A 17,729-nucleotide genomic window follows, 5' to 3' on the forward strand; every position below is an offset into this window, starting at 1 on the left:
AGGTAATTTGCAAAAGCGCTTTTATAGAAGAATTAAACCTAGGTCTGTGAAGTTGTCAGAAGATGGTTCTGCAGAGGTAGATTCAACCAGCGAGGTGAAGGTGAGCTGTGTGTCTCGGGCTGGGGACCCTTCCAGCACAGGTACCACAAACCGGAGTTAGTACAAGTGCTCTGTGTACTGAAGGAGCTTGCGAGTGCATGTATTAAATTTAAGGTGACTTGTTTGAAGTACCGATGTGTTCCACTACTTATTGAACGTGCAATACTGGTTGAGTTTCATGGTTTTTTGTGGGCTGTAAGAGGGACTTAGATCATGGAAGTCCTTTGCTGAAAGCGACTGTGTGATATGTTATCACGCCTTTTGTGTGTTTCTGTTTGCAGTGACTCTAGTTCCCCAACATGGGCGATATCTTCTCCTGTGATTTTTTTTGTGTACATCATTTTTAGCTCCTTCAACTGTGAGGAGTTTGGAGACCCCGTTTGTAAATGAGCCCAGGCTGCAGCTCAGCTGTGTCTGATCCCTGGCGCTGGCCGTTGTTTACAGCTGTGGCGTACCTAACAAAGACATTTGAATTCTTGTTTGAAGAATCAAATGCTGCCTCACTGTGGAGTTACTCCTAATACCATTACAATGGCAGTGAGGCCAGGTTTTGCTTTTAAAAAGGGAACTGAGTTTAAGCAACTTCTTTTTTTTCAGTTCCAGTTTCTTTGTTATAAAAGTTTATACCCCTGAATTAAGATGCAGTGATCTAGGTGTAGTAAAAAATATGCTGCTTTCAACACTTATACTTTTAAGAATAAGGCTGCTTTTTAAACATAATTGCTTAGGGCTGTATATATTTACCGAGAATTATGAAGCACCTCTGAACTAGGGAGTTTGAGTTTCTGAATATTAAATCCCCTTTTAATAACGTGTTCTTACTACAACGCTTAAAATGCTTGGCAACCAACAAAAGCCTCATCCAAGAGGGGTGTACTACATCTGTTTAAAGATATAAAAGAGTTGCTTTCTGGATTCTATTCAGTGATCTATAAGGGGCCTGACCTCTCCTTTAGTTCTTTTCATATTGCTATTACGTTTCCCATGAATGACTTCCCTCCCCCCAGTCCTTTAACTTTTCTAATTTTGTGAAAGAAAATCTTAAGCCACTTTATTTAACATGAATTTGGCGCAGAAACAGGAATGAGACTCTCTAGCAGTATAGTTTGGAGTAGGAAAAACACAGAAAATGATTTATGGTTGTCTTGTGGTTTGGGGAGAAAAGTCATTTTCTGTCTCTCTCCAAATCTCAGTACTCGAGCTTTTCACATCTATTATACTTTTCCATTGATTAAAACCTTAGCACCTCTGAGAATCACTTGGGAGCAGGAAAGTACCTTGTGAGGCCACTATAGATGGGGGATGGAAGATTGCTGGGTTTGGGTTTCTGTATCTATTAGTACAGTTAGAAAAAGTAGACAAGCTTTCAACGAAGCCCTTCATCAGCTTAGAAGTAAGCAGCAGCAAATATCAAAATCAGCTGAGAACAGCTGATCTTAACCATTAATTTTCAGTGTAGCTGACAAAACTCCAGGTGGGACTTGCCTTGGACGGTTTACAGGCTGGTTTTTGGTTTTGTTTTTTAATTGAATAGCACCAGTTCATGCTTCAGGATATTGGCACAGCCCTGTATTGGAAATGGGCAGTGCGGAAGGGTACTGGTGCACAAAAGCCCTCTGAAGAGTTCCTGTGCAATTTTTTTAATAGTTTTGCCTCTAATGCCAGTGTTTTGGGGGAGGGGGGATTAGGTGAGGCTCAACACTGAGCACTGCTGTTCTTGAAGATTGGCTATAATGGACCTAATGGAGCGCTGGAGCTTTCTCCAAGCTGTTTTGATTTCCCCAGAGTATTTGTGCTAAGCCACTGCTAAGGTGGCTGCAGAATAGTTTTTCCCATCTCCAACCTTGGCCTCCTCAGCCCAACCCCACGGATGTAAATACATTCTCAGGTCTGAATGAAGTCAGGGAGACTCAAGCACACGCCTAGAGGAAGTTCTGCGTAGGAACAGAAGTAAGCAGAGGTTTAAGGGCTTTCCCGTTTGGGATCCCCGTGCCCCCTGCGCTGCCTGGCCTGGGCACAGCTCTCCAGCTCCAGCCTGGCCCCCAGCCCAGGGGGGTCATTCCAAGTTGCAGCTTTGCTGCTGTACGTGAAGCTTTTTTTTCCATGCACTGTTCTTGCGTAAAGCTATTTAAGATTCGCTAAGCTACTTGTTTTGTAGAGAAAAAGGGAGAATCCTCTTCGGATCACATTTTATTTTGAATATGGTTGCTGAATCCCAGGGACTAATCTTTTTGGAGGGCAGCATGAGGCAGAGTAGACAGTAGTGTAGATTGTATGTTCCTTTGTTTTACATAACATAAAAAAACCCCTCTAGCCTGAACTTCTTTTCTCTTTCTACCGACATGATCCATTTATGTTCCAAACCGATGAAACCAGAAGACTTCTGGAAGGCATTTTTTTTTAATAGAAAGCTCTCTATTTAAAGGACAGTTGTTTGGATTGTAATAAAAAATAATCAAATTTCAATCCCCTATTCATAAACCTACAAGCCTCCTTGTGTTCAGAAGTCTGTGTGCTGACTTTCTGCTTGATAGAAAGCTAGAACTGTGCTTGCAAATTCTTGGTTTGTTTTTCTTCTCTCGCAGCCGCCCTCCCCAGTAACACTACATAATAGAGAGAAACTTCACAGAATGGAATGGGAAGAGACCTCCTACTGAGGGGTGCTGCTTAAGATACAGATCATTGGCATTTACCAGCCATATAAAAACAATATTTTCCCAAACCCTCTGAGTCCTTCTCCACAGTTTATATAGCATAAGGCTGCAAAAGTAGCAAGTTTGGTGCAGCACATCCAAACAAGTCGTTTGGGTTTTTTTTTTTTTGATGCATTTCACTTGTTTTAATAAATGTCTGGCTTCAGCTTTAATTCCAAATTAAGTGTTTTGATCAGCGCCTTAATGAACTCTGCAGATCTGTTGTGAAATCTTGACGTAAGTGCTCACGTGGTAGAAAAAGGCATCTCTTCCGGCTAATATATTTGATACTCTAAGTAATCTGTTTTATGGTACATCCATCAGATTTGGTGGTAATTCCAAAGGCCATAGCTGAAGTGGGAACAAACTGCATTTTGTTTACTTTTTGATCTTTAAAAAAAATTAAAATCAGGATACAGCAAAGAATGAAACAAGTATCAATCAAATATTAAGAATTTTTTAAAAAATAAGATATCAAGACTAGTTGCTTTATAAAATTGTGCTAATCACTGACTTTCGTTCTGATTAACTTCAGAAAATATGAACTGGAAGCATAGTAAATGCTAAATAAACTTATGTGTATTTAGAGAAAGCACTTCTAGAAGCAGTAATTTATTAGTACAAAAATACTTTAACAGTACACCAATATTGGTAAATGAAGCAGTTGTGTTGTTAGCTTATTAGTTCTTAAACATGCGTGAGAAAACATCTAATGCTTAGGAGGTAGTTTCCCCGCAGAAAGAAAAAGGAATTACAAAATTCCCAAGATCAAAATAAAACTAATTCAAGTAAGTTTCTTTATGGGAGTCCTGAGTCAAAGGAAACATCTGGTCCCGCGCCTTCTTAGCAGGACATATGGTACATACTGCAGAGATGTCATCCGTGAGAGGCCAGGAGTGCGGCTGGAAACGCAGAATTAGCTTTGCTACCTAAAAAGGGCACCTCATTTATACAGGAGTTATAAAAATGTGTATTGGTTAGAAAGGTCCTCTCTTTCTTGTACCTTAAAACAGCTGGGGCTGGGAGGGTTATTGAACAAGACAAATCTGCTCCAGCTGCGTTGATTTTTTTCTTGTATTGAAAGAAATTTAAAAGCAGATATTGTTTTCTGAATAATGATCCAAAAAGCCTTTTATGTGCATAATGGTAGGAAATCATCACATTGTAGCTTTGTCCAGGCATTAATTTTTCTTTTCCAGTGTGCAGTGTGAATTTACATCATTAAGGAAAGCACTAGAGAAATAAGTTTTCATTCTTGAACCTTGCAGGTAGTGCTTCCTATACTGATAGTCACCAAATAAATCCTTGTGATCTTTAAGAGAAAGACATAAAATATGGTTAAACATATCCGCCTCTTCTTCCAGGAGCTTTTTTGCACAGCGGCTGCAGAATCGCTATCCCTGTGTGGGGAGAGCACGCAGGGTTTTTTCTTTTCCTCCTTTACACAGGAGAATATTCAAAAGCACTTTTTGTTGTTTTGTGAATAACCGTATTAAAAGGGGAGGAAGAGATGTTATCTGTCAGACCCTTTTAGTGTCATAGTACCTAACTTTGTATAGCCCATACAGAAGGCTGCCAGGGATGCTTTTTTGGATGCTCTTGGAGTGCGGCTTTTCTTTTCAAGCCTCTGCGTAATGGACTCTTAATCCCCGGTATGCTTCCTGCCCCGGCAGAGATGTCTTTTGCCCAGCATTTGTTTTGTTTACCCCTTTTTTTTTTTTTTAAAAAAAAAAAGAACACCCTAAAAATGTTGCAAGTCAAAACCCAGAATCCACGGAAGACCTATGAGATATTTGTGAAATGGGCCATGACTGCTTATAATTTGTAGGTATAATTACGGCATGTAAGGAAGTCTGCATTTATTAGCAGCAGTGATGAAGCATGTTGTTAAGCACACAGTGTGTCACCAAAGCAGCAGGCTGCCGGGAGCCCAGAATGGCTTTCATTGTTAATTTGGAGCAGAAACACTGAAGCATATCCTGAGAAGGATGCTAATGAAGGGACTGCCAGTAGTAAAATCCTAGTGACCTTTGTGCTTTGTGCTAATTTCTATTCCCGCTCCCTTCCCCCTTCTCATTTCCCCCGGAGCTGCTATCTGGCCAGTTAGCCCATGAATTTCGAGGTACAGTAGGAGTGTTGTCTGTGCTGGGGGGAGCTCCACGTGCCTCCCCCACTTCAACTCAAATCACGGCAGATTAAAGAGGCTTTTGTTGAAAAATAACAGACAGACACATAGAGGCAGGGTTCAAATTAACTGATTATAAATCACTAGTGAGTCTGAGAAGCCAAATCTAGAGCTGGCTAATGATTTGAAATTACTAGCCAATTGTTAAATTAATCCCCTGTTTTAAAGCAACTGGGAAATGTTTGACAGCTGTAAAGAAATAAATATTTATGCGTTTTCTGTAGGACTCACAATCTGCAGGGCTTGGTCAGGCTCTGTCTGCTGAGAGGCAAAGCAGAGCTGGTAGAGCTGGGCCAGAGACAAGAGCTGCGGCACAGAAAGAAATGAGCCTGGTTTTTAACATGGGCCCATTTTACTTATGGATCCCAGGTCTCGGCGTGAGAGTTGAGCGTTAAATTTTCAGCCGCCTAGGGAAGAGGAGTCAACAGATGGTAATTTTCCTGTTCTTGCTCTGTTGTCTGCCTGATGCCAAAAGTATTTTCAAACTCCTGGGTAAAACTGTGTGGGGAAAAAAAAAAAAAAATAGTTCAAGGGCTTGTTTCAGAGCTATTGCCAGGGACTGACCAGTGGGTTTCTGCAGCCAGGGCTGAGGTCTGGAGCTGTCAGACGAGAGGCTGTCAGCCCTTTTCACGGATCCAGAACCACTGTGTTACCCAGTGGGACCAGTGGGCTTGGAGGGTCTTTACAGGGCAGCACTGACTAATTCTTGTGACAGAAACGTTACCCGTTTTCCCCAGAACAACGAAGTGGGAGGGAGGTAAGGAGCATCGCACAGCACCCACAGACCCTGTCTCGCTGCTGTTCTGATGCACCGATATCTTTCCTTTGCAGGGACTGTGAAGGTGAAGAGCTCCAATATACAAGTAGGCGACCTCATCATTGTTGAAAAGGTTAGCTTTTACGTGTATCTCTTCTGTGTGAAGTACTTTTTTTTGCAAGACCATAGAAAATGATATATTTTTGAAGTCACATTTGTTTTACAATAGGCTCAGAATGTCAAGTGTTGAACACTAGTTACAATATTTAATCACTTTTCATGGTTCCCCCACCTGACCAAGATAGCATCATCAGCTTTACAAAAGGGAGCAAATCTGTAGAAATGCACCTATAACTTAATTTTTGCAGTTGTACTATAGTAAGATTAAAAGCCTCCCTGGTCCTATCTCTGATGGTTGGACACAGGTTAAATACCTGATAGAAATGCAACATCCAAATGTTGCTTTGGGTGTAAACAACACAAGTATTGAGAGACAGTGATCTGTTTGCTGGCACTGGTATGTACAGGTATATTTCCCCCTTTATACAAGTTTGTGTGTATTTTTTACCCACCGATTTTTTTTTTTTTTTTTTTTTTTTTAATTTTCATACAGTCTCTGTGCAAGCAGCTATGTCCTCTAAAACTATTAGTCTGAAAATATTCAGTACCCAAAAAAAAAAAAAGAAAAATGGTAGCTGTAGACTCCAGATACATGCTTTCTTCTAGCATGGGACTCCTTGAAAGGAAACCAGCATTAGTTTAAAATTTCTTCCTACTTCTAGAGTTACTCACTAGCTCTTTTGTAAACCTATCCGTTGGTTGATCTGGTCAGTGGGAGCTGGCACCAGTTATTATTCTTGCACTTGGAATTCTGCAGGGAAGCCAGTTTAAGATTCAAAGCAAAATGAATACCAAGCTTCAGATTGACAAAGAAATCCCCTTTCTCCTCCATAGCCCCTTTGCTGGTCTCGGTGGGGCTGTGGAAGGCGGCTGCACACGCGTGCAGGGGTGTATGCACAATAATGGCCTTTCTTCTCCTAACAGAACCAGCGGGTCCCTGCTGACATGATCTTCCTGAGGACGTCGGAGAAGAATGGTAAACATCTGGAACCAATTGTCAAAATAGCCATTAACCTTTCACTGGTTGTTTAGAGAAAATTATCTTTTGGAAATGTGAAAGAAATAGATAATAGTAAAATTTTAGAGTGATAGAATTCAAATGCTTTTATGGACTGCCACTTCTCGGGGTGTTATATTCTGCTAATCAAAGAATGTAGGTGGGTGAATTCAGGATAAATGAATCTTGCTGCACAAGTTTGTTTTGTAGATGTAAATCATTTTACTTGCCCTTCAGGTTTGTTTCGTTAAGTGTAAGATAAGGAAATGTTTAATCAGAAGTATTAGAAAACATAAAGACTAATGAGAACATTTCAAATGTCTTAAAGTTACTGTGCAGAGTCTCACTGTATTTGGGACTAGAGGAAGGAAATGAATGTGTGATGCAAGAATATAGTTCTTTTGACTCTTACATTATTGAGAAATGTTACTTTAAATGAGATACTGTTTCCAAAGAAAGAAGGGTGCCCTAGATATGGAGCTGTGTCATGAACTATAGGTGTACCCAAGGAAAGGGCACTGACTGGTGTTGGAAATCCACAGGGTCTTGTTTCCTTCGCACTGACCAGCTGGATGGTGAGACAGACTGGAAACTGCGGCTGCCTGTTACCTGTACTCAGAGACTGCCAACTGCTTCTGTAAGCTGCCTTCGTACAAAATATTCTCCTTGGTAGACACGAGTTATCTGTTCTACCTGAAAAACATTCAGGTGCTTCAGTTAATGGGCTGTTTTGACAAACAGGTTAATGCAGCGTTGCTCTGCACAGTGCTCAGTGCATGCTACAGGTTGGCTTTGGCAACAACGATTATAGGGGTAAACCAGCTCTTCCTGAGCTCCAGGCAAGATTTCGGGTAAGGTGACGCAGGTCTGTGCCGCACGGCTGTCACCACAAAGCTGTGCAGGAGCCGGCGGGGTTGGCAGACAGAGGATGCCCCTGCAGCGGGAGGTGGCTGCTGGTAGGATGCTCCTGGTTGCTGTTTCCTCTCCAGGGACCACTGCAGTATCTTAGTGCAGGGTAGCTCTTGTTGCAGGATACTTGTTGGTGGCACTTCTCAAATGTTCCCTTTCATTCCTTGCACTGCAGTGTGTTCAGAGGCACGATTCAAGCATTTTCATGAAATGGCTTCAGAGGCAGTTCAGTTTTCATTGCTTGCCTTTATGAAGGAGGAGTATCACCATGGAAGCTCCACTGTATGATCTGAAATACGCATATAACCTCCAACAAACATACTGGGTTTTTTTCCAGAATCTCTAGCTAAAGTAGCTCATGTTTCTGTTGTTTGTTTGTTTTATAAAGAAAACAAGAAAAAGACGGGGGAACCCGAGTAGCTATTTTATTGATGTACTCTCTGTAAAAAGTGCAAGAAGTTTATTTTATACAGAGGCTTTAAAGCAAGGCATTTTCTTCCTGGAGTGAAAAGTTTGTGCATGCGTAGGAGCCAGCAGTGAAAACACTGTGCAGAACTGGCGTACCTGTCCCTAGTGGCACTGGCATCTTGAGCAAAATATTGAGTTCCTTGCTTTGGAAGACTAGTCCAAACTTTCTTTGCTACAAAGTAAGAAGTGTCTTAGGCTGTCTTGATTATTCAGGCTGAAATATCTTTTATGGGGCACCGATGTCCAAGTCACTCCCAGGAGTCTCTCAGGTATCACTTCAAGAAATACTCTTCGGTGAAGCCGGTACAATTGCATTTTCTCTTAGACAGTTGGTCTCCAGTAAGTCATATAATTTAGCAATTATCTTAACTTGATAAGTAAACCTTGCTCAAAGTTTTTTGGTAGAAATATTTGTAAATTATTAAAATGTGGTTGTCTAACTTTCTGCCAAAACATATCTGTTTTATAGGATCTACTGCAAATCCGATCCTATGTGTACGCAGAAGAACCCAATATTGATATACATAATTTTGTTGGGACCTTCACAAGGGTGAGTCTTGCTGATATATGCTTGAAATAACATATGTAGTGTTTGCTGTGCAACCTATGTGAACTCAGTTATATTTGCCCGCTATTTCAGAGAGCAGCATCTCAGAGCCACTGTGAAATATCATAATTTTAAAAAAATAGTTATATATTTTGACTTACTGGGAAGATGCTTTGCCTGGTTGGGGCAAAAGTTGTTGGGTTTTTTTTTCTCAGTGGGATTATGAAAATTTTGAGAGATTCATCTAATACCCTTGAGCAGTTTACAGAGGACAAATGGTTTTGTAGCAAATAGGAGACGGTTACAACTTTTTAGAAGTTGTTCGCTGGTAATTTAGTTATAGGTTTTGCCCTTTTGTCTTTATGTGGCAAAGTTTAATCTGGTCTAATAGCGCTGGCACAGAATAGGAGTTTGAGTGGCTCAGGGAGGCAGTTCTTGTATAAACTCAGCACAGACTTTACTTTCTCATGCAAAGGTACAATTGTATAGAATTAATCTTTTGGTGCCTTAGAGGAATTGCACTTTCTTGTAGCTGTTTTCTGCTGCATATCAGACAATTTTCCAGGCATCACTGAGCAGTCCAAACAGGTTCTCAGTGAGATCTTACAGTAGCAGGAGAAATGCTATTAATCCACATGAGCCAAGTGAGGAAACGTTTTCCTATAGTCCCTGGAGAGCTGCTGACAAATCCCTTTCTCATTTATGATTCCTGGGGGACTTCAGCAGGCAGAGGTATTCTAATAGATTTTTTTTTTTTTCCCCAACCCTTCTGCTCCACTGCAACGAAGCGCTCATGTTCTTAACCCAACCAGAGATTTACCTGGGTGTGTGAAAATCCTTCATCTCTAGAAGTGTCCCTTTCCAAACACCTCTCTCTAACTCTGTCATCCACTGGCCTTGTACATTACTGACATGTTTGTTTGGTTTTATCCTGTTGTAGGAGGACAGTGACCCTCCAGTGAATGAAAGTTTAAGCATAGAAAACACCTTATGGGCCAGCACAGTGATTGCATCAGGTAAGATGGAGGCATGTGTGATTTTTCTTTTTTCTTTTTTAAGGGAATATGTTAACAATTTTTAAAGGTCTTTTTGTAATGGAATAATAATCTCTGTCAGTTGGAGAAATTAGCAGTTTTAATGAGGTTTCCCACTTGTCCTAACACCTCTGGGGAGCTGAGCTGATGTCTAATTGCCTCTTGGACATTCCTAGATGAGAAAGAATTGGAGTGGCCTTTGGGCACTTCTTTAGGATCTAGGACCAGAATAGCACTTAATTGCTCTCTGCTTTGACATCCTAATCTGTAACAGAAACGGTGTCAAATAGATTCTGGTAACAGAAGCTTAAGATGAAAGATTTCCAGGTAAGTGCTTCCATTGAGCTCATTTTACATACTTTCAAAAAGGAAAAAAATAAATTCTTTGACAGAGTTCGGTTTATAGAGAATTGATAAGCTCTCAAGGCCTGAGATTAATCAATGCCCTCTTGTAGAGGCTTGTCAAATTAAAGCCTTGTTCCTCTCTTGCCCAGCATGCTTACACAGTTTGCAGGGTGGTAGCTGGAGAAGGGTGAAATTCTCTTCTGGAATTAAAGTTGTTGAATGGAGAGACTTCACAGTGCAGTACATAAGTGTATGTGGAATTAATAATAATGGGAAGGAACATGAACTTCAAAAGATTTTTTCTGAAGCACTGAAAATATTTTGATTTGTTTGCTCTTTTCAAAGCAGAAAATTGAAAAAAATTTATTCCTTTATGTTTCTATTTGATCCTGCTCAGACTCTTTCTTGAAATGTATTACAGTGGTGTCGCAGTGCTGTGACCAAGGGATTGTAAAAAAACCAGTCATCCAAATACAATTGAATAAAGTAAATTATGTTTATAGATTAGTAATTGTCATGCAGTAGGTAACTACCTTCCTCCCCTCTGAGTGTAGACAGAAATCATCAGCCTGACAGCTTCAAATACCCACCAGGCTGCTTATGCATGAGTCTCAGCTCATCCCACTTTGGAACAAAACAGATGGAGAAATGGAACGCTGTTTTTCTTGTGATTCTGACCTGCATGGCTACTTTCCCTGCAGCACCCTTTCCCAGGGGAGCTTTCTTACCTCTTGTACCGAAGCTTCAATTGGTACCAGCTCTTGAACCGCTGCAGATCTCGCGCTGCCGTGGCTGAGCCTGACGGGGGGTGTTACAGTGAAGGCGCGTAACGAACTCTGCCCAAACGAACTTACTGTTTGCATCCAGTCCGCCCTGCTGAGTATGAACAAAGTTATTTGTAGGGAGACATCTTTGAGTTCACTTAATAGGAATAACGTTTGCAAATATTTTCGTCATTTCAAATGGTTTATGCAGTTGAGTCTGTTTTGAATGGCCGTAAAACAACTGGAAATGTTGTTTTTATATGTACCAGTGTGCCTTCAAGCCATTCTCTAGTCCTGGCAGGTTTTCCCCCTCATTTTGACTGACTTGATCAATAATAATACTGATTTTTTTTCTTTCTCCTATGGCAATAAATAGCACGTGGTGGGTTATTTCTGACAGGAAAAAAAAATGGGGATATTATTTTTCTTCTGTAAGTGAAAGCTGTCAAGTTGTGGTGATGCCATCTCACTGGGGCAGCCTTTGCTCGTAAGGCGAAGCAGAGCTATGTGGCTTTCTCCATCTGCTGCAGTAGGAATGAGTCTGACTCTGACTGTTCGCAGTCGATTTGGAGTAGCTGTGCCGTCTGCTGATTTGAATTGTGATGATCTTACCACCATCTGCCATCTGGCTCCAGTTGATTTGTTGCTTTTGTTTGGTTGGTTTTGTTGTGTTTTTAAAGGAATGTTTCCCAGCATATTTTTAGAAAACACCTCTTTTGAATCAGTCTTATTTAAAAATAATTCACTTGCAGCTTGTTAAAACTTTGATCGTTAATGGTAGTAGGGGCATAGCAGGGTATAAAGTGACAATGTATTTCTGAAAAAAAGCAGTGCTTTTTTTTTTTTCCCCAGTGTTGTGGGGTTTTTTTCCATTTTCACAGACCCCTAAAATTTCCTGATAAAAAAATTAGGCTTTTAAACTCTTGACAGTATAGAGATTTTTTTTCTTTATGGCTTTTTGCAAAGTCTTCAAGAGAAATCTGTAGAAACCCAGTAATTTATGGTGCTAAACTGTATTATGTTTCTGTGAGAAGAAAAGCTCTCTAGCAACTGCGGGACATAGAATTAAAATACACTGATAGACTCCCGGCAGCTCCATCTGTTACAATAAGGTAGGAGTTGGTATCGTTCGCCTTTCAATGGGAACAGCAACTAGACAAATACTGAAAGTAAACTGTAGATTTTAAAATAAGGTAATCCTGTCTTCGAAAGCTGTTGGAATTCATTGGTTTTACTCTGATTGAGGCAACCTTCACCAATAAAGAAGAATCATAGCCCAGAGCACTGATTTAATTTTGGCACACAATGAAGGACCGCTATCTGGTGTAACGCAAGCTTACCCACACCTAAGCGGGATTCAAAGCGGTAGGAGAAAAATCAATAAATCCTCTGGCCTTAGCAACTTTTATTTATAGTGAGGAGACTTGACATCAGAAGAGGGTCAGGGAAAGTCGAGAAAGCAAAGCAGTTGATGACTTCTCATTCCACGCACATTCGCTGATGCAGTCTGTGATGTTGCATCCATTTACTGACTTTTTGTAGGATGTCTCCTGTTCAGTCTGTGTTTCCATAGGTTTTGTATCTCCGGTACCATCTTTTCTAATTTCTGGTTGCTGTTGCTTCTGAAACTAGCCTGCTAAAAAACCTTTCCAGCTGTCAAGTCTTTGGATCCAACAAATATTTTTATAGAGAAAACAAACGGAGGTTGTTTTTCTTCAGCTGACGCTGCTCTGTTTTGTTTAGGTACTGTTGTGGGAGTTGTCCTCTACACTGGAAGGGAGCTGCGCAGCGTGATGAATACTTCAAACCCAAGAAGTAAGGTATGGTAAGGAAACAGTCTTATAATTAAAAAAAAAAAAAGGACAGAAATTTATCATCTTTAAAGAAAATCCTTCCAAGTGCCATCCGTACACACTATAGAGACAAACTCATAGGAATAATGATACATATCTTCCAGCCTACGACTGAAGATAGCTACCATAGCAAAATCTATTTCTCCTTTTTCTTTTGATCCTATAATAAAAATAGTGAGAAGATGCATGTAAGATTACTAAAACGATTGTTTTATATGCTTATAATGTGATAGTCCCAGTTAGAATAGGAAAGCTTGTTTTACTGCATTCTTCTATTATAGCAAAGCTAAGACAAGGTGCAGGGGTGTTTTTATAGTCTGCAGCTTGGGCAGCATGAGTCCTCTCACACCTCTTCATGCATTGCTTGGCTTCCAAGGGGTAGAAGTCTTATTTAGTAAGCTGGCAACAATATTGCTTGTAAATTTAATTATGTTTGTAGTGTTTTAAAAGAGAAGTTGACTAGTGGAGAATGGCTCTTTGGATATGGCAGTTTATTCGCTTTGTGAAGATTACATTGAGTTAATGTCTTGTCTTGTGTGTTTGAATGTTTTTATTTTCTTTAGATCGGTCTTTTTGACTTGGAAGTGAACTGTCTTACCAAGATCCTGTTTGGGGCTCTTGTGGTGGTCTCACTTGTCATGGTGGCCCTTCAGCACTTTGCTGGCCGTTGGTATCTTCAGATTATAAGATTTCTCCTCCTGTTCTCAAACATCATTCCCATTAGGTAAGGTGATTGCTAGTTCTTCCCAGCAAAATACTGTTTCCTTTGCATCCTTCTCCATGCCTCTAGTATGAATAAGCACATGAACTCGTACCTATTATTCATTTGACAAGTAAGCAAATCTAGAAATAGAGATCAAATTACTCTTCAAACATAAGAATTGCTTTGTTATTTCTGCTGAATTTGTTCAGCATGTTCACCCGCTCACTGACTAACTCAGGCTGTGGATTAGTCATTCAAGGCCCTTTCTCTCAGTGTTCCAGCCGAGAATCTCACTTTGATAAGAGCAGAGCAAAAAATGGAAAAGGAGAGATATTTATACAGCATGTAGTGTAGCAGGAGCCAGTTGCCTTTTAGAGGGGACTGAAACTTGGATATTTAATTACACTGTATTAATAAATAGATTCTTACTTTCGATGTAGGTTTGGGATTCATTTTGGTTCCATTTTTAACCTGCTGTCTGCATATCAATCCCACTGGCCTTACTCGTCTGTGTCCATCTTCCCCTCAAATTATATCTGTTCTTCTCAACATAATTTCATCACCTATCTTTGACTTACAGTACCAGTGCAGCAATGCACAGTCCTTCTCCGCATTTGCCACCCAACCACTGACTTTGAATATACTTCTCCCAAAACACCCTCTTCGGCAGCTCAAATTCTGCATGGAAAACATGTCCTTTTGTTGCACTGTAGGAGTTCACAACAATTTTTTTCCAGAGTTTAACTGCAGATACATTTTCTTTTTCTTTTTCCCCTTCCTCCTGCATAGTTTACGGGTGAATCTGGACATGGGGAAAATTGTCTACAGCTGGGTGATCCGCAGAGATTCCAAAATCCCTGGGACTGTGGTTCGGTCCAGCACTATTCCTGAGCAGCTGGGGAGGATATCCTACTTGCTTACAGACAAAACAGGTATCTATGTAGAAAATACAGTTTTGAGTCACTGTATGTTGTTGTTTGGATTTTGTTACATTTTTCACCAGCCAGAGAGTATAATGTAAGATTTCTTAGGACTAGAAGAAATATGCATTTCCTGTCGCATTGACAATATGATTTATTCAGTTTTTGAAAAAAAAAAAACTTGCCCATTTTTTTTCTGAATGCACTTTAAGTAACATAGGACAGGAATATTACGCTACTTCAAAGAACACTTTAAGTGTTCTGTTAAACCAAAAGCTGAGCATAAAAATAAAATTAAAAGCAATGTACCATCAATCTGTCTGGTGCTGTCCTCGCACTTCTAAAGTTGAGCTTGAATTCGGAAGACCTAAACTTTAATGAAAAGCTTGGTCCAACATAAAATCCTGGTCCCATTGAAGTTGTTCCCAGAAGTTTTCTTTGGTTCCAGCAGAACCAGAATTACGCCTGCAGCTCTTGCTGGCATTGACTTTGGGGTAAATCTCGTTCTTATTTACTGGCACAGCGATGTGCACCACTACTTCCCAGGAGAATCAGCCCTCAGGTTTGTTAATATTGTCTTTTTTGCTGGCCTCAGCCTGTACTGAGAGCCTGGTGCAGTGGCTGATTCAGCTTCCAGCCCAATTTCTCTTGAATTTGGGGTACAGTGTGGATGAGAATGTGTGCTGGGGAATAGACATGTTGGTTCCTGCTCCATGTCTGGTGCTGCCTCTGTTACAGGAACTCTTACGCAGAATGAGATGGTCTTCAAGCGACTTCACCTGGGAACTGTAGCTTACGGCCTGGACTCCATGGATGAAGTGCAGAGCCACATATTCAGTATATACACACAGGTAGAATTCAATTGCATTACTTCGCTCTTTGTTCACGAAACAGTTTTCTGGGTCACTGGGCTAATGTGAATTAATATAGCAGGGATCTGCCTATTAACTATTACTTTTTGGAAAAGTCTGAAAGTCATTGGATACTTAATACATCAATATTATCACGATTGCTTATTACATTTGTAGATTGTTTCACATCCACTGATCTTTAACTGCCACCGCACATTCATGGATCTGTAAGAGTAAGCACCTGTGTCTTGCTACCAAGGTCTGATTGTAAAATAGCATAATTTTATTTAGATATGCACCACTTAAGCAAGCACAGAGATTGCTTCATTGAAAAGTTGTTTCTGGGTAATATTTAGTGGATTAAATTGTTGTTTGAAATGCTGTGTACTGGGGCAATAATAAATAAAGAGGAACCATAGGTACTTGGTAAGCAGTAATAGGGAACAGTGTGCTCGTGCTGCTGCTTTAGGCCTAATTGTTAAAAAATAAAATGTTACAAGTGGGATTCTTTCACTAATGCACCAGTGATCTTATATGGTGCATAACTGACATCTGCTTTGAGAAATGTCTACAGCTAAAGAATGCAGCAAGGTCAGCATGTAAAGTATAAAACAGGAAAATCCCAGTTTGGGAAGTCTCTCCCTTGCATTCCTCTTCCAGTATTGCTGGGTGAGCCAGCATCTAAAAGCCTTAATCTCTATTCATAGACTTCTATTTCAGTTTTGTATGATAACCAGGTAATGCTATGGGGCTTGTCTGGGTCAGCAAACTGTATTCCTTAGCGTGTTACAGCAGATAAGATGCTTTTCAATTGAAACTTCATATAGATACACACGCTTCTTTCTTAAAACAAGGCATGAGGTTTTACTTGAGAATATTACTACCTTTTTAAAAAAATAATCGGCTGTTGGTGGCTTATGTTCCAGCTACTAGTACTTATGAAGATTTAAGAATTGTCACTAATTATGTAATCATGGAAGCATTATTTTTCATTTTCTGTTGATAACTGTTCTTTCAACTACGGCTAGAAATAACTTCTTTGTGGCTTAATGACAATTAGATTTTTCTCCATTCATAAAATGTGATTCCACAGACACAATCTGCAGACGTTAGTGATGAATTACTACTCCCATGTCATATGTCAAGCGTTTTAATTTCTCAATAGTTGTGGAATTGCTTCATTCCTACAGAAACCACAGAAGTAATTTTCAAAGTGCTCATGCTTTTCCCTGAGCGTGCACACCCAATGCAGTGCATTAGGTTTTTCACGTCACATTGGTTTTGCTTTGCTCTAGAGATTTTAGACTGAAGTGTGCCTTCTATACCCCTCACAAAGTGAAACATGAAGCCAGCATTCTTGCCTGGAAAAAGGCACCTTGTACTGTAAATAGGATTTTTATTTTTGGATTTGGTTCATGGTGGTAAAGACACACAGCCGGTTTCCGTGACCTCCGTGGTCCGTTTGGTGGCACAGCTTTTCCCCGGGCAGACCGTCAGGCTGCAGTGTGCTTTTACCTAAGCATATGACAGTTGACAAATACCTGGTATTTTGAGTAATTCTCTTTTTCACTGGCATGTATCTAAGGTAGCTTGTAACTCCTCTAGTCATTTCACTCGCTTTCCCTCCTCTGCTTTCACAGCCTTCTTAGCATCTGGTTCTTCTCTTGGTGTTCAGACCCTTAAATTACTGAACTGTACTTTAAAAAAAAAAAAGAACAAAAAACCAAAAAAACCCCACCACCAACTTCAGATCTATTAGCTCTTATTTTGTACTAAATCTGCTGGTTAATTATTTGCCGAAGTATTCAATATTTGTCAAGAACATTTGGGTAACTCTGACGAGTCCAGTATGTAACTAGTGCTTTAAGTCAATCCAAATGCACTTCAGCTGAGGGTTTGCTGCTGTTTGATTTGGTTAAAGCCTGTTGCAACAGTGCTGATGAGCAGCAATATTAAATTTGAAGCTCTTATATGTTCTAATCACCAGAGTGTGGAAAATAGCATGTGGAATTACACTGGTAAAGCATGTGTCTCATCAAACGTTTATCATTACCAAGAGAGATTCCCTATAATGAGAAGCATTTGCTGGCAATGATTCATTTTGAACTGTAGTTCTTATTCTTTGCTCTTATTTTTACCATGTTGTGGCCTTTGACCTGGAAGTGAAACTTTTGTCCTCTTGACACTAAAGGTTAACAGAGCAGGAAACTAGATCACTGTGTGTCCCTTCTTCAACCAGGATAATTTAGTAATTGTGCAATTATCCAAAGACTCCTGTTCTGATACTAAAAATAGTATTAAAATTTAAATGAATGTAATTAAGATTTTCTAGGTCCAAACGAGTCATCTGTTTTCTGGTTTTGGCAATTATATTCTCTTGCACATGGAACCAAATTGACTCTAAAGTTTCAGAGCCACTGGTCTTTTGTGGAGGAAAAAGTGTTTTCACTGCATCGTCTGACCTTGGTCTTTCACCAGTCGATG

The 17,729-nt window shown here is 40.1% G+C and overlaps 1 protein-coding gene across 1 annotated transcript in view; it reads left to right on the forward strand.

Annotated features, from left to right (window-relative positions):
* Window positions 1-17,729, forward strand: part of ATP9A (ATPase phospholipid transporting 9A (putative)) — a 60,421-nt gene that overhangs the window by 13,954 nt on the left and 28,738 nt on the right. The window contains exons 5-13 of the mRNA XM_065645500.1: window positions 5,809-5,867; window positions 6,779-6,830; window positions 7,394-7,488; window positions 8,698-8,778; window positions 9,716-9,791; window positions 12,662-12,738; window positions 13,335-13,495; window positions 14,264-14,406; window positions 15,133-15,245. Of these exons, the coding sequence (XP_065501572.1) occupies window positions 5,809-5,867; window positions 6,779-6,830; window positions 7,394-7,488; window positions 8,698-8,778; window positions 9,716-9,791; window positions 12,662-12,738; window positions 13,335-13,495; window positions 14,264-14,406; window positions 15,133-15,245 (857 nt within the window). The remainder of the gene's footprint in view (window positions 1-5,808; window positions 5,868-6,778; window positions 6,831-7,393; window positions 7,489-8,697; window positions 8,779-9,715; window positions 9,792-12,661; window positions 12,739-13,334; window positions 13,496-14,263; window positions 14,407-15,132; window positions 15,246-17,729) is intronic.

The sequence above is a fragment of the Caloenas nicobarica genome, chromosome 15 (assembly GCF_036013445.1).
Source record: "Caloenas nicobarica isolate bCalNic1 chromosome 15, bCalNic1.hap1, whole genome shotgun sequence".
NCBI classification, from domain to species: Eukaryota; Metazoa; Chordata; class Aves; order Columbiformes; family Columbidae; genus Caloenas; species Caloenas nicobarica.